Source organism: Desmodus rotundus, chromosome 12 (assembly GCF_022682495.2).
Source record: "Desmodus rotundus isolate HL8 chromosome 12, HLdesRot8A.1, whole genome shotgun sequence".
In the NCBI taxonomy this organism is placed as follows: Eukaryota; Metazoa; Chordata; class Mammalia; order Chiroptera; family Phyllostomidae; genus Desmodus; species Desmodus rotundus.
This window is the reverse complement of record NC_071398.1, coordinates 5,776,627-5,793,551: the sequence shown is the minus strand read 5'-3', so window position 1 is coordinate 5,793,551 and position 16,925 is coordinate 5,776,627. Positions and strand designations below refer to the sequence as shown.

At 41.0% G+C, this 16,925-nt stretch overlaps 2 protein-coding genes across 2 annotated transcripts in view; one reads left to right on the top strand and one right to left on the bottom strand.

Moving 5' to 3' along the window:
* FTO (FTO alpha-ketoglutarate dependent dioxygenase) overlaps nucleotides 1-7,345 on the bottom strand; it is a 314,052-nt gene extending 306,707 nt beyond the window's left edge. Inside the window, exon 1 of the mRNA XM_024551436.4 lies at nucleotides 7,177-7,345. Coding sequence (XP_024407204.2) covers nucleotides 7,177-7,308 — 132 coding nt within the window. The 5' untranslated portion in view covers nucleotides 7,309-7,345. The remainder of the gene's footprint in view (nucleotides 1-7,176) is intronic.
* A 177-nt stretch (nucleotides 7,346-7,522) lies between these two features.
* RPGRIP1L (RPGRIP1 like) overlaps nucleotides 7,523-16,925 on the top strand; it is an 82,755-nt gene continuing 73,352 nt past the window's right edge. Inside the window, exons 1-4 of the mRNA XM_024551438.3 lie at nucleotides 7,523-7,580; nucleotides 10,133-10,224; nucleotides 11,812-11,956; nucleotides 15,099-15,397. Of these exons, the coding sequence (XP_024407206.2) occupies nucleotides 10,140-10,224; nucleotides 11,812-11,956; nucleotides 15,099-15,397 (529 nt within the window). The 5' untranslated portion in view covers nucleotides 7,523-7,580; nucleotides 10,133-10,139. The remainder of the gene's footprint in view (nucleotides 7,581-10,132; nucleotides 10,225-11,811; nucleotides 11,957-15,098; nucleotides 15,398-16,925) is intronic.

Here is a 16,925-nt window from a genome sequence, read left to right as displayed (position 1 = left end):
GGCCTCTCGCAAGGGTATACCTCTGAACAGAATCTGGAAGAACCCATGACCCCCAGAACAGATTAAAGAGGTATTGCTGAGGAAGGACCACATTCGGTCCTGCGTGCTACCGTGCCCTGTTCCCATGGTAAAACCTACCACCCCTCTGTTGGTACTGGCTTGGCTACCCGCCTTCCACAGAAAGGCAGCCACTTCCATGGGACCAAATCTGCCATAGGTACCCACCCACGTGTCCCCAGTGCTGAGTACACTGCTTGGCACTTCACCCAAGTTCCTCCGCAGAACACAGAAAATGGTTTGAGTGACTGTTTTCTCAAATCGCCCAAGGGGGGGTGTGCTTAATTGGTACCAATGGGGACGCATGGATGGGAAGTTAGTGGCAACCTGATTGTGTAAGTCTACCCGATTACACACTCGATATAAGTTTACGGGATGAATAATCTAAAGACAGGCTCGATGCCTACTGGGGTGAGATAGGTGGAAATGGTGGAGATGATAAAATTATAATCCCAATGCCTCCCAGGTGCTGAGTAAGAGGCACTGAATAAATCTTTATGGAATACGTGAGCAACTTTAAATGTAAACCGAAAAGGTGAGAAAGACAACATGCACTAGAAGAACTAAAACAGAATAAAAACAAAGACACCGTGCACTATGCCTTCCGGTGACGTCCGTCTGTGCACTGATCTAGACACTGCAGAAGGGTCTTCGCACTTGGAGCCCACCTTCAGTACACGTTCATATCACGTGCAAGTTCAAGCGCGGGAACTCCGAGCCCTGGCAAAACCTAGCCAGAACTCAGGTCACTGTAAAACAGATTTTATCTTTTAAATCCACACAGGTACTCTCCTTAGACAAACTCGCTTGTGGGGCTCTAAATGCTGACAGCAAGGACTGTCTGTCTTATTTACCATCGGTCCTAACACATGCCTAATACAGAGCAGGCAACATATAGCATATGTGAAAGTCGATGTAATAAGATAAAGCACAGGAAACGTTAGATAGGGCAAAGGGTCTTCAGGTCTGGCCCATTCTTACAAAATGCTGTTCTTGCTAAATGTAGCACAAGTATTTTGCAGATGCACCTGCAACCACGAGCACCACGGGAACCAGAACCTAACCCATGCAAAGAAGAAATCAATGTGTAATTGACCAAACAGTTTGTAGCAATGGCTAAACCTCCCTCCCCGGAGACAGAGCTTGGGAGGTGAATCCCATCTCTTTTATTTGCTGCACTAGAACTACCTAATGAGGACCATGTCGCGTTCTTGAATAGAACACCCCAAGCGATGAACCCCTTGAGTTCAGTAAATCTGGCCACTCCCATGGAACTCTCCTAAAAGGCCTTCCTCTCAGCCTGGCGTGGATGCTGGATGGAGCGGTCAGTGGTGGCAGCATGCCAGGGCTTCTCGCCTGCCCTCCACTGGACAGAGCATCTCCTCTACAGGAGACTCCCACTTGGGGCTGATTGAAAGGGCTCCCTGGCCTGCCACTAGAGCAAAGTGGAGTGCCCTCTGAGCCTGTTTCACTCAGCACTTAGGAAGAAAGGCCAGTAGGTCAGCCCCTGTGGTCACTTTAATTAGTGTGCCATCCCTATTTGGGGTACAGGGTGGCTGGAGGGACACTTTCGGTTTGAGTGCACAGTTGGTTCCAGGTAGGTTGGGCAGGAACTGCCTCCGGGACTCCAGATTCAGGGCCCAACCTAGGTTTAATTCTGGAGGGTCGGGAAGCACTTCCAAGGGCAATCTGAGACATCTTCAGGGGACACCTCCGGTCTGGCTGCCTGGTGTCAGGACACCCTGGGTCACTGATAGCGTTTCCAGTGGGCCAGAGGTCATGGTAATCAGCGTCCACCACCCTTTAGTTTCTGTCCTGTGGTGGCTGGATTTTGTTGTGTGTGTATGTTTGCATTTGCCTTATTTGCCTTATATGTAAATGTGCCAGCTAAGGGAAACTCAAATCTGACCCCCGAATGCAACCCCCGGAGGTACATTCTCCAGAAGTAGCCCAAGGACACAAAGAGACTTTCCTGCTGTCTGACTTTCTGCAGGACTTACTTGGTTTGGGGATTTCCCCTTTTGGCTGTCTTAGGGGAACAGGCTTTGAGAGGTTCTCTCAGTAACTTCGGTCACACTTGAACTTTGCTTTGCCCGGCAGGTGTGTCCCACCTTTAGGCGTCTCTGGGCCACACTGGAAGAAGAGGCGTTTGGGGCCAACATTAAATACATCGCGACACATAATCACAAGGAAATCTCATCATGTTTTAAGTAAATTTACGATTTTGTGTTGGGCCACATTCATAGCCATCTTGCGCCGTACGCCGCAGATTAAGAGCCAGCTGCTAGATGTGATTAACGAATAGAAACTAATGAGGTTTTTTTTTTCTGTGCCTGTGTCATGGCTAAAGGAATTTTAAAATGCGGCTTTCATGTCTCTGGTTTTGTCTGTCTGTATGTTCATCTACCTCCAGAAAAATATTAAAATTGGCTTTTATGAAAAGAGCTGTTTATTTGAATTAAGCACTTAATACAACATACTTTTCAGGATTACATGATCTAGGAAATAACACGAAAACTGATTTGTTTTAGATTTTAACGGGGTTTACAAAACAAGTTTATGGCTACCTCTGTCACCTATTTTTTTGGCTTGTTAATACAGAGAAACTAAAGATGTTTGGAGCTGTTAATAAAAATGTCTTATGCTATATTAAGGAAACACATGTTTCTAAGAATTATGAAATATTTTGCCAAGAGCCAATGTTTCCAGAGGTTATAAAATTATTCACAAATTTGAGTTTTGGTTGTCACTTAAAATTAAGGTTTCTAAGGGTTAAAAATTCAGAATAAAAGAATAGAAAAGGAGAATTTGCCTTTTATGTATTAAGCTGGCTAAAATTACATTGTTATTATAAGGGCTTTTAAAAATTAAGTTTCAGTATCAATAGTGTATTTACATAAAGCCAAAACTTAATGTTCTGTCTTCTATATTATTGGTATGCTTTTAATAAGAAATTATAAAAGATGACAAAGGTATACTCCTTACCACCAGGTCTTTAATTACTCCAGTACAGTGAATCACCTTATTAGAAAAACTAAAATTTTGTTTCAACAACTCTGACTTTCTGCATTTGCTGGCAAAAATCTTTGATTATCACTTTGACTAACTGAATAACTTTAAAGTATTGTCATCTATAATTTTACTTGGAAAATGTTTTAAAACTCTTGCTATGTTTGGCAAACTCTCAAGATTCAAAATTTAAGGAGAGTCATTTTCTTGACCTGTGACATTTTTAAGGACTTTGGAGTTTTTCAGAAGGATCCCTGACATACCTCCAATGCCTTGTTTTCTCTTGATAAAAGGGGGAAATTAAAACAAGTAGGCCTACTTGGTGTGCTACATTACACAGGAAACATTGTCAAACACAATGTTTGATTATAATGTTTGATTATATTTAGAGTAGGTTGTATATTTTTGGCAGTAGAGGGTACAGGAAACAGAAATACATTCTTACTCAATGTCTTTAGATAAGGAAGAATATAAAAGACAGGTTTTGTTGGTAAAGAAAGAAATAGGAGAATAATTTTTCCTAGAATAAAATGACTGTTTCAAACGGAGGACAGGAAAGATGGGACAAAAACAGGAAGATCTTCGTAAGTTACAGAAGGACTCTGCATATTGCAAACTGTGTGCGTACATTACAGAAGGTTCGTGGAGGAGGGATCTTAAGATGTATGTATATGGACTCTAAGCAAGGCCATTTTTAAGTCTTCTGTCATTTACAAACAATTGCTGTTTTACTCTGGTGCTCTTATAAGGCAAAAATGTTTGTACAAGAATGTTTCATCTTCTGCGAGATTCATGGAGAAAACTCTCAGATACAAAACTCTAGGTACTCTTAACTAGTCCACGTGTGACAAAACTTAAAGGTATTACCTCCTTCGATGTCGTTTATCAACTGGTGATGTCCGTGCCAATAAAGGTACCAGATTTAGCACAAGCCAAATGGTTAAATACAGTATCCACTGACACCTTATGGATATTTAATACTTCAGCTAACTGCCCCCAGGTATTGCCTCTTGATTCAGATCTATTCTTCAAACTGAAGTTAACATTGTTGCTATTACAAATCTTTATTTTGCATAGCTCGATGGTATAAGGACACCCCTCTGATACGTGTTGCTCAGTGCTTTCACACGATCACTAAGGCCTATAAAATTTCCATACAAGAAATTACAGACATTTAGAAGACTTTTCCTTCAGCAGGTATTACCATGACCTCCACTGCAATATTAGACGGGACAATTGCTCTTTGAAAACATTCTATCTAAGTAAGGTGGGGTTTGCTCTGTTGTTAATATCTCCTGTACTTGGATAAAACACCTCTGATAAAATAAAGTTAGAACTAAACATGATGCAGGCTTTGCCCTTAAAGGGCAACTTGACTGTAAAGCCTTACTGTGTTCTGGTGTTTTTGCTCAAATGTGGCTTAAGGTTCTTAAGGAAAGAGCAACTTTCCCTCCTATGTGGGACATCATATGTACTGTGAATGAGCTTTTCTGCCCTCAGGGGCGGACAATGGCATGAAATACAATAAGCCACCTGATAATACAGGAACAATGATGTTTTAATAACTAATCAGTGCCATTTTCTGATAATTGATCAAGAATACTTTTCAAGGAAAGATTTTGATCAAAGGAGGAAAAATATAAATAATAATATAAATGGAGCCACTTTGAAAATAGAGCCAGAGCTGTCATACCAGCGTAACTAACTTACATACAATGTCAAAAAGAGGAATAGGCCTTGGCCAGGTAGCTTAGTTGGTTAGACCATCATCCCCAATATGCCAAGGTTGTGGGTTTGATCCCCGGTCAGGGCACATACAAGAATCAACCAATGAATGCATAGGTAAGTGGAAAAACAAATCAGTGTTTCTTTCTCTTTTCCTCTCTCTCTAAAATCAATTTTAAAAAAAGAAATGGGACATAACTGCTGGAGTGGTTTTAATTGTGGAGATGATTTGGCGGTTGCCAGGAGGAGCTCAGTAAAATTGACCCTCCCCAACATAACTTGGTTTCTCTAATTCCTGGGATCCTTTGCACCTATAATCTTACTTCCAATATTTGTTAGCCAATTAGGAAAGGTAACAGGTAACTTAAATAAAAATGCTAATCTGATTTTGCCCACACCAAAAGATACTCAACTTCACCCATAAAATCCAGGGAATTGGGTATATTTAAAAATCTGGAACTCAGGATCTCCACAAGATTAACTAAATCCAATATGGACAAGTCTTCGTTTGGTGTTATTAACAACTCATTCTTTTCTTCAACCACAAAATGTAGCTTCCTGGATATATCACTCTTGAGTCAAGCCTGCTTTCCTACCCAGTGAGAATAAAGAACCAGATCCACAGTACTCCTGTGTATCCCTGTCTGATCTCAAGCCGCTACAAGATAAAGTATACAAGATAAGCCGCTACAAGATGAGTCTTCTCTTACTCCTAACAGTTTTGTTCTACATTCTGTCTCTTTATGTATTCCTGTTCTCAGGAATCCGAGAACCTATGGAACCCCAAGACTTTCACTACTCAAGCAGTCAGAGAATTTCATTCCTCTAACTCAAAGACTTCCTCCATCCATCTTCCGCAGGAAGCAGTTATAGAAGTATGACCCTCATGCCCATTCTCTCAAAAATAAGGAATAAAAAAATCTCACAGGGGAATTCTTAGATAGGACAAGGGTCTCAAGGTCTGAGCAGTTCTTACTAAATGCTATTCTTGCTAGATGTTAAAATACAGCATCATATTTTGTAAATGCAGCAGTAACAAAAGAGCTAGATAGGAATCCAATCTCATGTAAAGAAGAAATCAACATGTAATTAACATGTAAATCTGGATACAAGCAATGGCTAAGCCTCCCTTCCTGGAGACAAAACTTTGGATGTGAATCCCACTTCCTTTACTTGCTGCGAGTAAATAAAACAACCCAATGGCGACCACTTATTCTTGAATAGAACACTCCAAGGTGGGGAACCCCTTGAGTTTGGTAACAGAAAGAAGGACTTTTAAGACGGCCAAAGCGGCTGATGGGCAGAGAGTAAGGAGAGTGTCATGTCCAATGAGGCTGGAGAAGCAATTAGTGTTCAGACCATGTAGGACATGTTGTTTTGTCCTTATTCTAAGAGCAACAGAAAGTCATGGAAGATTTTTAAGCAGGTGGTTGGTAGATGAGGGAGGGAGGAAATACACATGATTAGACTGGCATTTTTAAAAGATTATACTCCACAGTGTGAAAAAGCAACTGTTTGGGGGGAGGGGAAGTAGGGGACAATGGAGTGTTAGGGTATAAAGCGTAGACTGGTAAGGAAACTATTGTAACAATCCATTAGAGATGACAGCTTGGTCCAAGGTGGAGATGGAAAAAGAAGTGGACAGGTTACCAATATATTTAGACAAATAAATAGGACTTGATTTGGGGAATGAGAAAAAGGGAAACAATTCTTCTGGGCCTCAAGTCTTCATCTGTGAAACAGGACTGTTGATAACTCCATCTGTATAAATATCTATCTTGCAATCTGCTGTGGTAAGAATATGAAATAATATAAATATTATGAACTTAACGCAAGCCTGATACGTAATACATGATATTTTAAAAATCGCTATTGCTATTATTATTTTCATCCCATGGAATGGCAACAACTACTAGGGGCTGAACCCCAAAAGTAGATAATAGGATTGTAGTTAAATTTTCACATCTTGCTGTACTGAAGACATAGAACATTATCAACGAGCCACTGAGACAACTGTTCCAAATAAGCACATCTGATCTCAGTCCTCAGGAATCACTACCAAAGAGAAAGCACAGCTGGTATGATCAGTCATCTGAGAGTCTGGTAAACTGAGGCACAAGGGTAGCTACAGATTTACCCAAGGTATTAGGTGCAGAACAAGTAAATGGATGTCTTCCGTTTGTGAGCTGATCCAACAGGACTAGGCCTGCATCCTGAGCAGTACGAATTTATAATCCCCAGTACCTCTGGCTCTCTTGCTGAGAAGGCCCTCTCATGCCTTGGCTTCAGATCTCGCGTCTACTCGCCATCCAGCCAAGTCCTTCCGGTTCCCTGCCCCTAGCTACAAGTGCAGGGAAGACCCCAGACTCCAGAGGCCCCACATACCTTGGCTTCACGTTCTCGTTCCTCGGCGGTCGGAGTCCGCTTCATGCTGCCGCTACAACCTTCTTCGCCACTGCCACTCTTGTAGAGTCTCTTGCTCTGCACCCCGCCTCCTGCATGTAGTTCTCTCGGCATCCTGCTCCCACCCACCACTATTCTACTCCAGAGCCTCTAGAACTACCACTCCCAGAATGCACAGCGGCAACTCCCGGAGCACCTCGGGATTTAGAGCACTAGAATTTCCCAGGTCTGCAACGCAGCGAGCTGGCGGGCTAAGACCTAAGGAAAACTACATTTCCCAGGAAGCAATGGGGCCTGCCATCTTTTTCCCGTGCTTCTCTCGGCCAAAGCGCGACACGCTGTGGGCGCTATAGCAACGGTTAGCTACCCGCGGAGAGAGAGTGGCGGTGAGTACTGTGGGGAGGAGAGGGTGATAGAGGTGGTCGAGTCCTTACTTGCAGCACCGCCCGGAGTCGTGGGGTCTGCTCTACGGTCTCTAGAAGGCTCTGGAGTTCTCGCGTGAAAAGTATCGCAGCAAGAGACACCCCCACATCGTCAGGCCTGAACCACAGCCCCCACCCATTACCCCCCAAGCTTAGCTCTGGTTTGAAAATTTATACCAGACCTAAACCCCACCTGATGAGAGTTGACGCTAATTGCAAAGCTTCTGCAAGTCTTTCGTCAAGCAGAAGGTTACATGAACACAGCTCATTTGACATTGGTTAGGAGTTGGTTAGTACACCCTGAAGCCTCCCGAGTGGCCAATTATTTATTTCTAGTGATCTGTTTATCGTCTTATTACCCCATAGCCTATTAACTGCATAAAGACAGGGACTTCGTTTACCATTTTGGTCTCAGTGCCAGATGTTCATTTATTCATTCAATAACCATTAATGTTGGTGCCCACCTTGTGTGAGGCACTGTACCGAGCCAGCTGCGCAGGGCAGCTGCCTGTCTCGACATGCTCACTCGTACTTTACCAGTGAAGACAAACTGGTAATCAGCTAGTACACAAACAGAATCATTTCAGGTAGAGATGGTCGCTATAACAGAAATAAACAGTGATGAAATGGGGAGGAAGAGTACTCGGACGTGGGATGATCGGGGAAGTGACATTTGAGCTGAGCCCCAAAGAATGAGGATCCAGCAGAGAGGTCTTGGGCAAGGCAGAAGTACCCTGGATTTGGGGAACCTAAAGGACCACAGGGTGAGCAGAGGGGAGTCGCACTGGGGAGACCTTCCAGCTTTACACAGGGTTTCTCACCCTCGTTAGCATTTTGGGCCAGATAATTGTGGCGATTCCTATGCACTGGGTGTAGGGTGTTCAGCATCATCTCTGAGCTCTAGGTGCCAGTAACACTCCCTCTTCCTGGCAGTGACGATCAAAAATAGGACAAGACAGCGACTTCTTAGACGGGCAATCTTGGGCAAGTTTCCTAAGCTGTGTCTCTGCTGCTGCTTCATTTGTAAAGTAGGAATCATTTGAGTAACAGCGTCACAAGAATATTGTGGGATGTTTGCTTCATTCCTATAAGCAGAGCGCCTAGGAGAGTAGCATTCAGTAAATGTTAACACCACCATCATCACCCTCGTTATTCTTATCAAAGCTACCGAAACTCTATCATGGACACATTGCCTTTTTACGAGGGTCCTGTGTTGAAACTTCTTGGTAATTTAGTTCCTGTGACTGACCTTTTCTATAGCACTGTTTCCAGAAGAACTAGATGGCCACCCGGGCATATATCTGTTAGCTGTTTATGTCCCGGCAAAACGCAGTGGTTCTCAACCTTTGGTGCATTATTACAGATGTTAGGAACCCTCCCTCTCAACGACATTGCATATATACATAAGCGTACAAGATTTTATAAACCGTTTCTGGGTCCACAGACCCTGAAGCTCCATGAACACCATTCACTCATTACAACTATTTAAGTGAATGTCTGCTATGTGCCCAGCTCGCCAGCCTCTGAGAATACAGAGGCCAACAAAACCAATACGCTTTCTACTTTCTTGGACTTGGCATTCTAGGACCAACCTTTTGGAAATTGAGAAGCTCTGCCTTAGGGTGTTTCCATTGGCAATTTGCATTTGGCTTTTAGAGTAGATTGAAATGAAAAGTCTTTTTTTTTTTTTTTAAGCATCCTAGACCTTGCATGAACCACTCACATCCCCATACATAACTAGGCCACTGTGGTATATCTCTGTAAAAAATAGAAACTGTGAACATGCCAGAATTCGCTGGACAGCCTGTGTGTTGAAGGAGCAAGCCCTGGAACCCAGGCCTCATGGCAACAAAGGCAGGACACAAGAAACACCAACCCATTTGGGGAACGTATGAAACCCCCTTAGCGAAACTTGGAAGTACCTGCTCATTTGTGCACCAGGCTGAAAATTAATACTCAAGTAATAATGGCAGCCCAGGCAAGTGTGCTAAATGCCCTTCATTTACCCTGTCACGTACCCTTAGTAACTCTGTGAGACGGTGTTTCTTTTTCCATTTTTGACTTGAACTGAAACTCAGGGAGACTCAGCGACTGGACCAGCTACTAAGTAATGGAACAACCATTTGAATCAAGGTCCTGACTTGAGTTTTTCTCAAGATTATCTGCTTTGCTTTGGGGACAGAGAAGGGGAAGGTGGATGGAGAGGAGGTGTTTCTAAATTTAGGGGAGTTTGTTTTTGTTTCAGATAGAGGAATAGGAGAAAGAGAAGGAAGAATGATAATCTTACCTCATTTCCTAAGCAAGCTGTAGGAAATACACTGTTGAAAGGAACACTGTCTCCATAATTCAATGTAGTATTGCTTTTAAAATAGCTTTCATCTTCTTCAAGCTGCACATGTGGGCAATAAGATGTCCATTAAAGTTATAGTTCCTTATTCATTTTATTTGGTTCATTCCATTGCATAGTTAATGTTATAAGTTAGAAAGATTTTATTTGAATTTTCTTTTCTCTGCAGATAGGCCATGTCTGGTGCAACCGATGAGACTGCAGGAGATCTGCCTGTGAAAGATACAGGTCCAGACCTCTTCGGAGTGGGAGGGTTACAAGGTATGGCCAGCTGTTACTTAGTACAGTTACGAACGTCGATCAGTAACGTCTTTACTTTCAATTTAAAGTATTTTTGATATTTATACAAGTGAAGCCATTGAAGCAACTCTGTAGCTCTCGATTGGACCAAACGAGAGGACGGAGTGTTTAGAACAACATATGGTATTTTACCACATGCATCAATTATCAACAGCTCATAGAAAATGTAAAGTCCCCCTCTGTTCCGATAAAGAATTGTTATAAATCATCTTTTTAAAATTCCACACATCAGTAGAAACTACAGAGAGTATGAAGCCTCCAAAACGAATTGCCTGGCTTAAATCACATTCACCATTAAAGTGTTTCTTTATGTTTAAATTTTGTATGAGAGGAAATGCCATATTTAAAATTTTTTTGTCTCTCAAGTAGAGTCTTTCAAAATGGTTTGTTTATCCAAGTGATATTGACTTTGATTTATCAAATTAATATACATTAAAGGTTTTCTTTATCCTTTTATATTTAGTGGTTGCTATGGATCTGAAAAGCATTTTCAAATTAAGAAAGGAAAGCACAGCTGAAAGGAACGATTTTGAGTATCGAGCTGTGTTTTCCTTCGTGCGTGCGGTGTGTCAGCCACGCAGTCGTACCACTGCGTGTGCCACTGAGGAGGCTGTGATGTGAAATAACTCCCCTGAGGCGTCTTCATGCACCTGTGCACCACACCAGTGCAAGTGGTCGCCGCGAACTGGGGCAGAAAGGTTATCAGTGCACCGTTCACTGAGAAAGACAAATCTGATTACACAGCTTGTATTGTGAAAAGTAAAAAATGTGTATGAGCTTTGCGTTAGATTTTTGGCAGAGTATCGGATTCAAATGCAAAGGGAGTTTAAGTTTGCAAAGCTGTTTATCGGGATTTGGCACTCTTAAATTCAGTTCTCACCCTCAGTTACCCACCAAAGGACTTTAATCTTGGTCCGTTTGTTCTTTGTTTCTTTCGGAGGATTGTTGAAAATTGACTAACTTCACAGTGATATGGAAAATACCAAACCGAAGCCTATGTAAGAAATATTATATGCACATGCTAAAAGGTTTAACAATTCTTTTTAAATATCTAAGATAGATTATAAATAATTTGTGAGGGTTTTTTTTTATTTCATCTTACAAATTTTATAGTTTATTTTCTACAACCCAACACCCATAGCTTAGAAAAATATTCTTAATCATATTACGTTTACTAGATTATTGTTAATCACTTTGTTTAAAAAATACTTTTAATTTAGTTCTTTTTTCAACACAGAGCATATAAATCAAAAAGCCTTTATTGAATCAGAGTCCCCCCTACACCTCTGAATACATTTTTGAGGGTATACTATTACTGTTCGGATCCTTTAACTTTGCATATATAGTTGTAATGGCACAGATTTTTATTCTCACCTCCAATCAGCGATGTGAACAATGCTATAATATTTTCGAACGCAGTCTTAATTGGAGGTCACAAAGGAAAAAATCTGAGATGAGTGCAGCAGATTTTATAGTAATATTAACAGTTATCATTTTAGAGACTATTTTAAGTAATCCCACTCTTCATGACCTTGGATATTTTTGCAGAAATGTCAACAACACGAACGATGAAGTCTCACCAGGCTGTGTCACGGATCAGTCGGGAGGAACTGGAAGACAGATTTTTGCGTTTGCATGATGAGAACATTTTACTTAAACAGCATGCCCGCAAGCAAGAGGATAAAATTAAAAGGTTATGATAAAAAGCTTTAAGCTTTTTTTCCTGACTCTGTAAAGTTTAGAGGATTTGCTTTTTTTATAAACTTAATTGAAAACTCCACCTTGAATCCTTTTTGTAGCAAGGCAGGTTATAAATAAATACAATTTTTAAAAATGGAAACTCTTACAAACTAGAAAAACAAACCAAAAAGATTATGAGTGTTTATTATGCCTAAAGTTGTTATTTGAAAGGAAGAGCTAATAGTGCCTGAGTGTATTATATCTATAAATAACTTTGGGTTTAATATTTATAGTTTAATAAGCAAATGGCCAAAGCATCTGTTTTTTAAATGCCTTGATTTTAAAATGAAAGTTGAAAAAGTAATTATCTATTTTAATGTGTTAGAATGCATGTGTCCTTAAAATTTAGGGTTTACTAATGAAAACATTACTTCAGTATCTGGAACATACTTTGCTTGAGTTAGTTTAGATTCTGTATTTATTTCCGAGTCTCAACTGTTTCTGAAGAAACAGTGTCACTTTTGATATGCATGCATAAATTTCTGCGGAGAAGATTTCTCAAGAGTAGATATTCTTTAACGCTTTCTTGTTCAGAAACACCATGCCTGTCTTCCGAGTGGGCGGCATCAAAAACAGAAAGTGCACTCAGGCGTAGAAGCGTGAGCAGGTCTGAATTCCTGCTCTCATTCTAGGTCCAATGAAAAGGTAAGCCAGCCAGGAAAGACGATGGGCCCTTTTCCTGCTTAGAATTTATTCTAAAAGGGTGGTTTCAGTTCAGTCTCCACTCTGTGGACTTTGCTCGCTCGCCCCACGGACCTGCTGCGCGCGGGGCTTTTACTTTGAGCTTCGTCTTTGAGTCACGAGGGCGTCTTTTTTCAAGACGCCTGGCTCGCTTGCCTGATTCCTTTTCTGACCAGTAACACACACGTCAGCCTGTCAGAATGAGGAATTCGGTCTATCACCACTAAACGATTCTTTTTCTTTGTAAGCGTAATGGGTCACTGAAAGAATTGAATTCACAACCCTGACCTCATTAGTAATTTGTCCTAGCCAGAAAATATAAAACAACTTAATAATGAGCCACGGAGTTTAATGGAAAAAGGACTGGGCTAGGAGTCAAGTTGTATGCACGTGTTCTATTTATCTCTCTGCCTCCAGCGTATGGTATGTTCTGGCCATTAGCCTCCTGGGATTTCATTTTACTCAGACCTGAGAGTAATGATCTCCTGACCGTTGTGACCCAGAGCTCTAAATCCCTTCTCACTGTCACACCACCACCACCACCTAGATCCCAGGTAGAACTGCCTTTACATCTATCCCCAAGATGTAATCAGTGCCACTTTAGTAAAGTGTAGATCTGATGAACCATCTTTCCAAGTAAGTACTCGAACTTTACCCGATCGCTTACGATTCATTAACATCATAAAATAAGCAAATGAAAATTACTCCTGTTACGGGACAAAGAGATGCAGCCTTAGGCTTCTCGACAAAGTTCACTTGAACTTCTCTGAAGGGATTTAAAGCCCGTCTATTGACGTGCCTTTCTTGCACTACTTTTTCATAGTAAATCTGTCGTTTGTTTGTCTGCTGTTTATTTGGTTTCACTTTGTTGTCTTTCCTTTGAATGTAATCTCCACCTCCGTCAGAGTCTCTATCAAACAGACATTTAGGCTGGCACCTCACTTAGAAGGCCACCGGATTTCTAGGGAGAAGCCATTGGGTGGGGCTCGGGACCCTGAACTCATTAAAGGGCTACGAAGAGTGCGTGGCTGTTGGGGGCTGTGACACCTGCCCACATTTCCCAATGATATATCATTCTCCGGATGAGGTGGAAAGGGAACTAATCCATTGATTATTTTACTACGGTGTTTGTGGTACTCTTGGATCTTGGTTTTTATTATCCTGGATCCCTTATAAAGCATGTTTAATGGATGTGCCTCAAGGGAAAGAGAAAACAATCTTAACCGATTATGTTCTGCATAGCTCTCCCCGGTGCCGCATGCTGTAGGCCGAGAAGCCCGAAGTGTAGATAGACATGTATTACCACTGCTTTTACAGAGGACTCTGCTTAGGGCAAAAGAAGGTTGTTCTATGACATCCCAAAGCTATTAAGGATTTTTTTTATTTCACTTTTGTTCTCCTAAGTAAAAGCTTCTGTCCATAACCATGCTAAAATAAAGCAAACCCCGTTTAAAGAAAAATGAAGGGAGTTTTTATTTTCAATCTCCTGTCTGGGTCTTTATAAAAATAGATTCACTATAAACTAGAGTCAGCTATTGAAGATGTGCGACCAATTTTGTAAAGTCTTGAACTTGTGTCTCTCATCAAAGCCACCTTTTCTTTCTTGTCCTGCCAAGATTTTTCCAGTCACTGTCAGGCATGCTTTCTGTACGTGTATATTACATCACCCCCATGTGCCCTTTCTGTCTTTTGTTCTGTCTAACCAGTTTTTATCAAAACTTAAAAGAATCAAAGGTATGAACTAAACTCCTGAGATGTCAAAAGCACAATTTATGTACAAACCTAAGGTAGCATTAAAATAATACTTTCTGCATCTAATTATTTTCTACCATTAAGCATGCATGTTTCTTGGGCACTAAGCAACAGTTAATGCCACATTTTGGTTTCTTTTGAATTTTTCATTGGGTTTTTTATATGTGTATATCTATGCATTCTAACACTTTTATATTTGTCATATGTCTTTGTCCTAGAGAAACTGAAAATAATATATCACCTAAATGCTGCATAGTCTTAACACACTTTCCAAAAGTCTTAACTTACTGTGGCTTGCAGATATAACCCACCACATCCACAATCTGTAGCTACATTTAAGTGCATACAGCATTCCTACATAAGGTCATGCATTAAAAATTGCATTTGAGGAACATATGGAGTAAATATGTGTCCTCTCTTTACTAACCTTAAATGATAAGCCTTAGGAAACTGTTATTTGTCAGTGCTATAAAGCAGATTGTTGCCCAGTGGTTTCAATTATCATCAAAGGATTCTTCACAGGCAGTAATAGTTACATCAAAACCTGAAATTTATTATTCAGGTTCTGCACTGAAGTCTTCACAGTGATTATGTTCCTTTCAACAGAATGCATTTTATGCTGACTTCTCACATTCCTTTTCATCTTTTTATTATTTCCCTAGAATGGCCACCAAGTTAATACGGCTAGTTAATGACAAGAAAAGATATGAGCGGGTTGGTGGCGGCCCCAAGCGGCTGGGACGAGATGTGGAAATGGAAGAAATGATGGAGCAGCTGCAAGAGAAAGTTCATGAGCTTGAAAGACAAAATGAAGTCCTCAAAAACAGACTAATTTCAGCCAAACAGCAACTGCAGATCCAGGGCCACAGGCAAACTCCTTACAACTATGTGCAATCTCGTGTGAACACTGGACGTAGAAAAGCGAGCGAAAATGCAGGCTCACAGGACGGCCCCAGGAAAGGTAAAGTAAAGCTTCCGTAAATCCTCAATGTAAGTCTTTTAACAGGTCATTCTACACACACACACACACACACACACACACACACACACACACACACAGAGTTTTATTTCTGTGTTATCCATATTTTTAAGTTTCTTTAGAAAGAGAAAAATCATTTTTGGACTTGTTTTTTGATAAAATCATTAATATTAACTTGAAGATCATTTTATTTAAGAATCACTAGACTCTCAAATTTGATCAGTAGAACATTGAACATGACTATTCATTCTAACTCATATGAGACATGTATGAAACTACATAAAATATAAGTTGTTTAGTTTGAGTTGGGTTTTTTTTATATTACAGAAGCAAATCACATGAATGCAGGCAAATGGGGAATCCAGCTAGTTTGCTTATATGTGATCACACTTGTTCTTCATCAAAAGACCTTTTTATAAAATTTGCAGAATTGTGTCAATCTCGTTGTGTGGAGATGGCATGAGAGTGGAATGTGCACAGACTTAGGAGTTTAAAAAATTGGGTCCTTGCTCCTCCACTTACTATCTGGGGACTTTGCATAAGTCTTCTAATCATTCTGCACTTGAGTGGTCTTTACATGTAAAAGAAAAGCACTTAAGTGATCAATAAGGGTCTCTTCCATCTCGAAAAATTATCATAGGCCAATCACTTTCTTGATTTTGAAAATGAATCCCCTAAAACCCACCCAGGTTATAAAACAATTCCATTGCATGGACAAGACTCATTATAGAAAGACCTAAATATTTCCAAAAAAGTTCCCATTCTCTCCACCCACAGACAAACTCTTTATAATGAAGCAAAAAAGTCAGGAAATATTTTAGGTAACACATTTTTAATTTCAACTACTAGGAAAGGAAATAACATTTTAGCTCTAATTGATCTTCATTTGGAATATACTTCACATAAAGACCAAACATTTCTAGGGACATAAAAAATGTTGTAAACTTTCATTTCAATTCATTGAAAAAGAAAAAAACAGCATAGGAACAAGGGAGATACATTTGTTCTACTTTTTCTTGAAGCCAAAATGTTAGCACTTTATTCCCTAGACAGCGTCCCTTTGAAGCCAGGAAGGCCTCCACACACAGGCAGGAGGCAGCTGCGGCATGAGAGCACGGGCTGCCCCTCACCACGTGTGACTGGCAGCGGGCTGGATGTCACCGAAGGGGCCACGATGAATTATGAAGCAGAAAGCGCATCCTGCCCCTGACTGACCTCCTACACGGAAGAGAGCACTTGGCCTCTGAAGGCCCCGTTTTCCCATCTGTGCAGTGGAGCTGTGACGCCAGATTAGGAAAAAAGGTTAGGGGATGGAGCTCCACAAGAGTGGATTTCCCCTTTAAAAAGTCCCTCATCCTCTCTGCCCCTCAGTCTTGTCCTCCGTGCCTGCAGCTGGGCAAGCCGCTCTCTAAGGGCTGCGGGTCTTTCAGACTAACACAACGCCCAAATTTTAGATCAACGTGGCAAGTTAATCCAGTGCCATGGATTGCTACTTAAATAGAAGAATTTG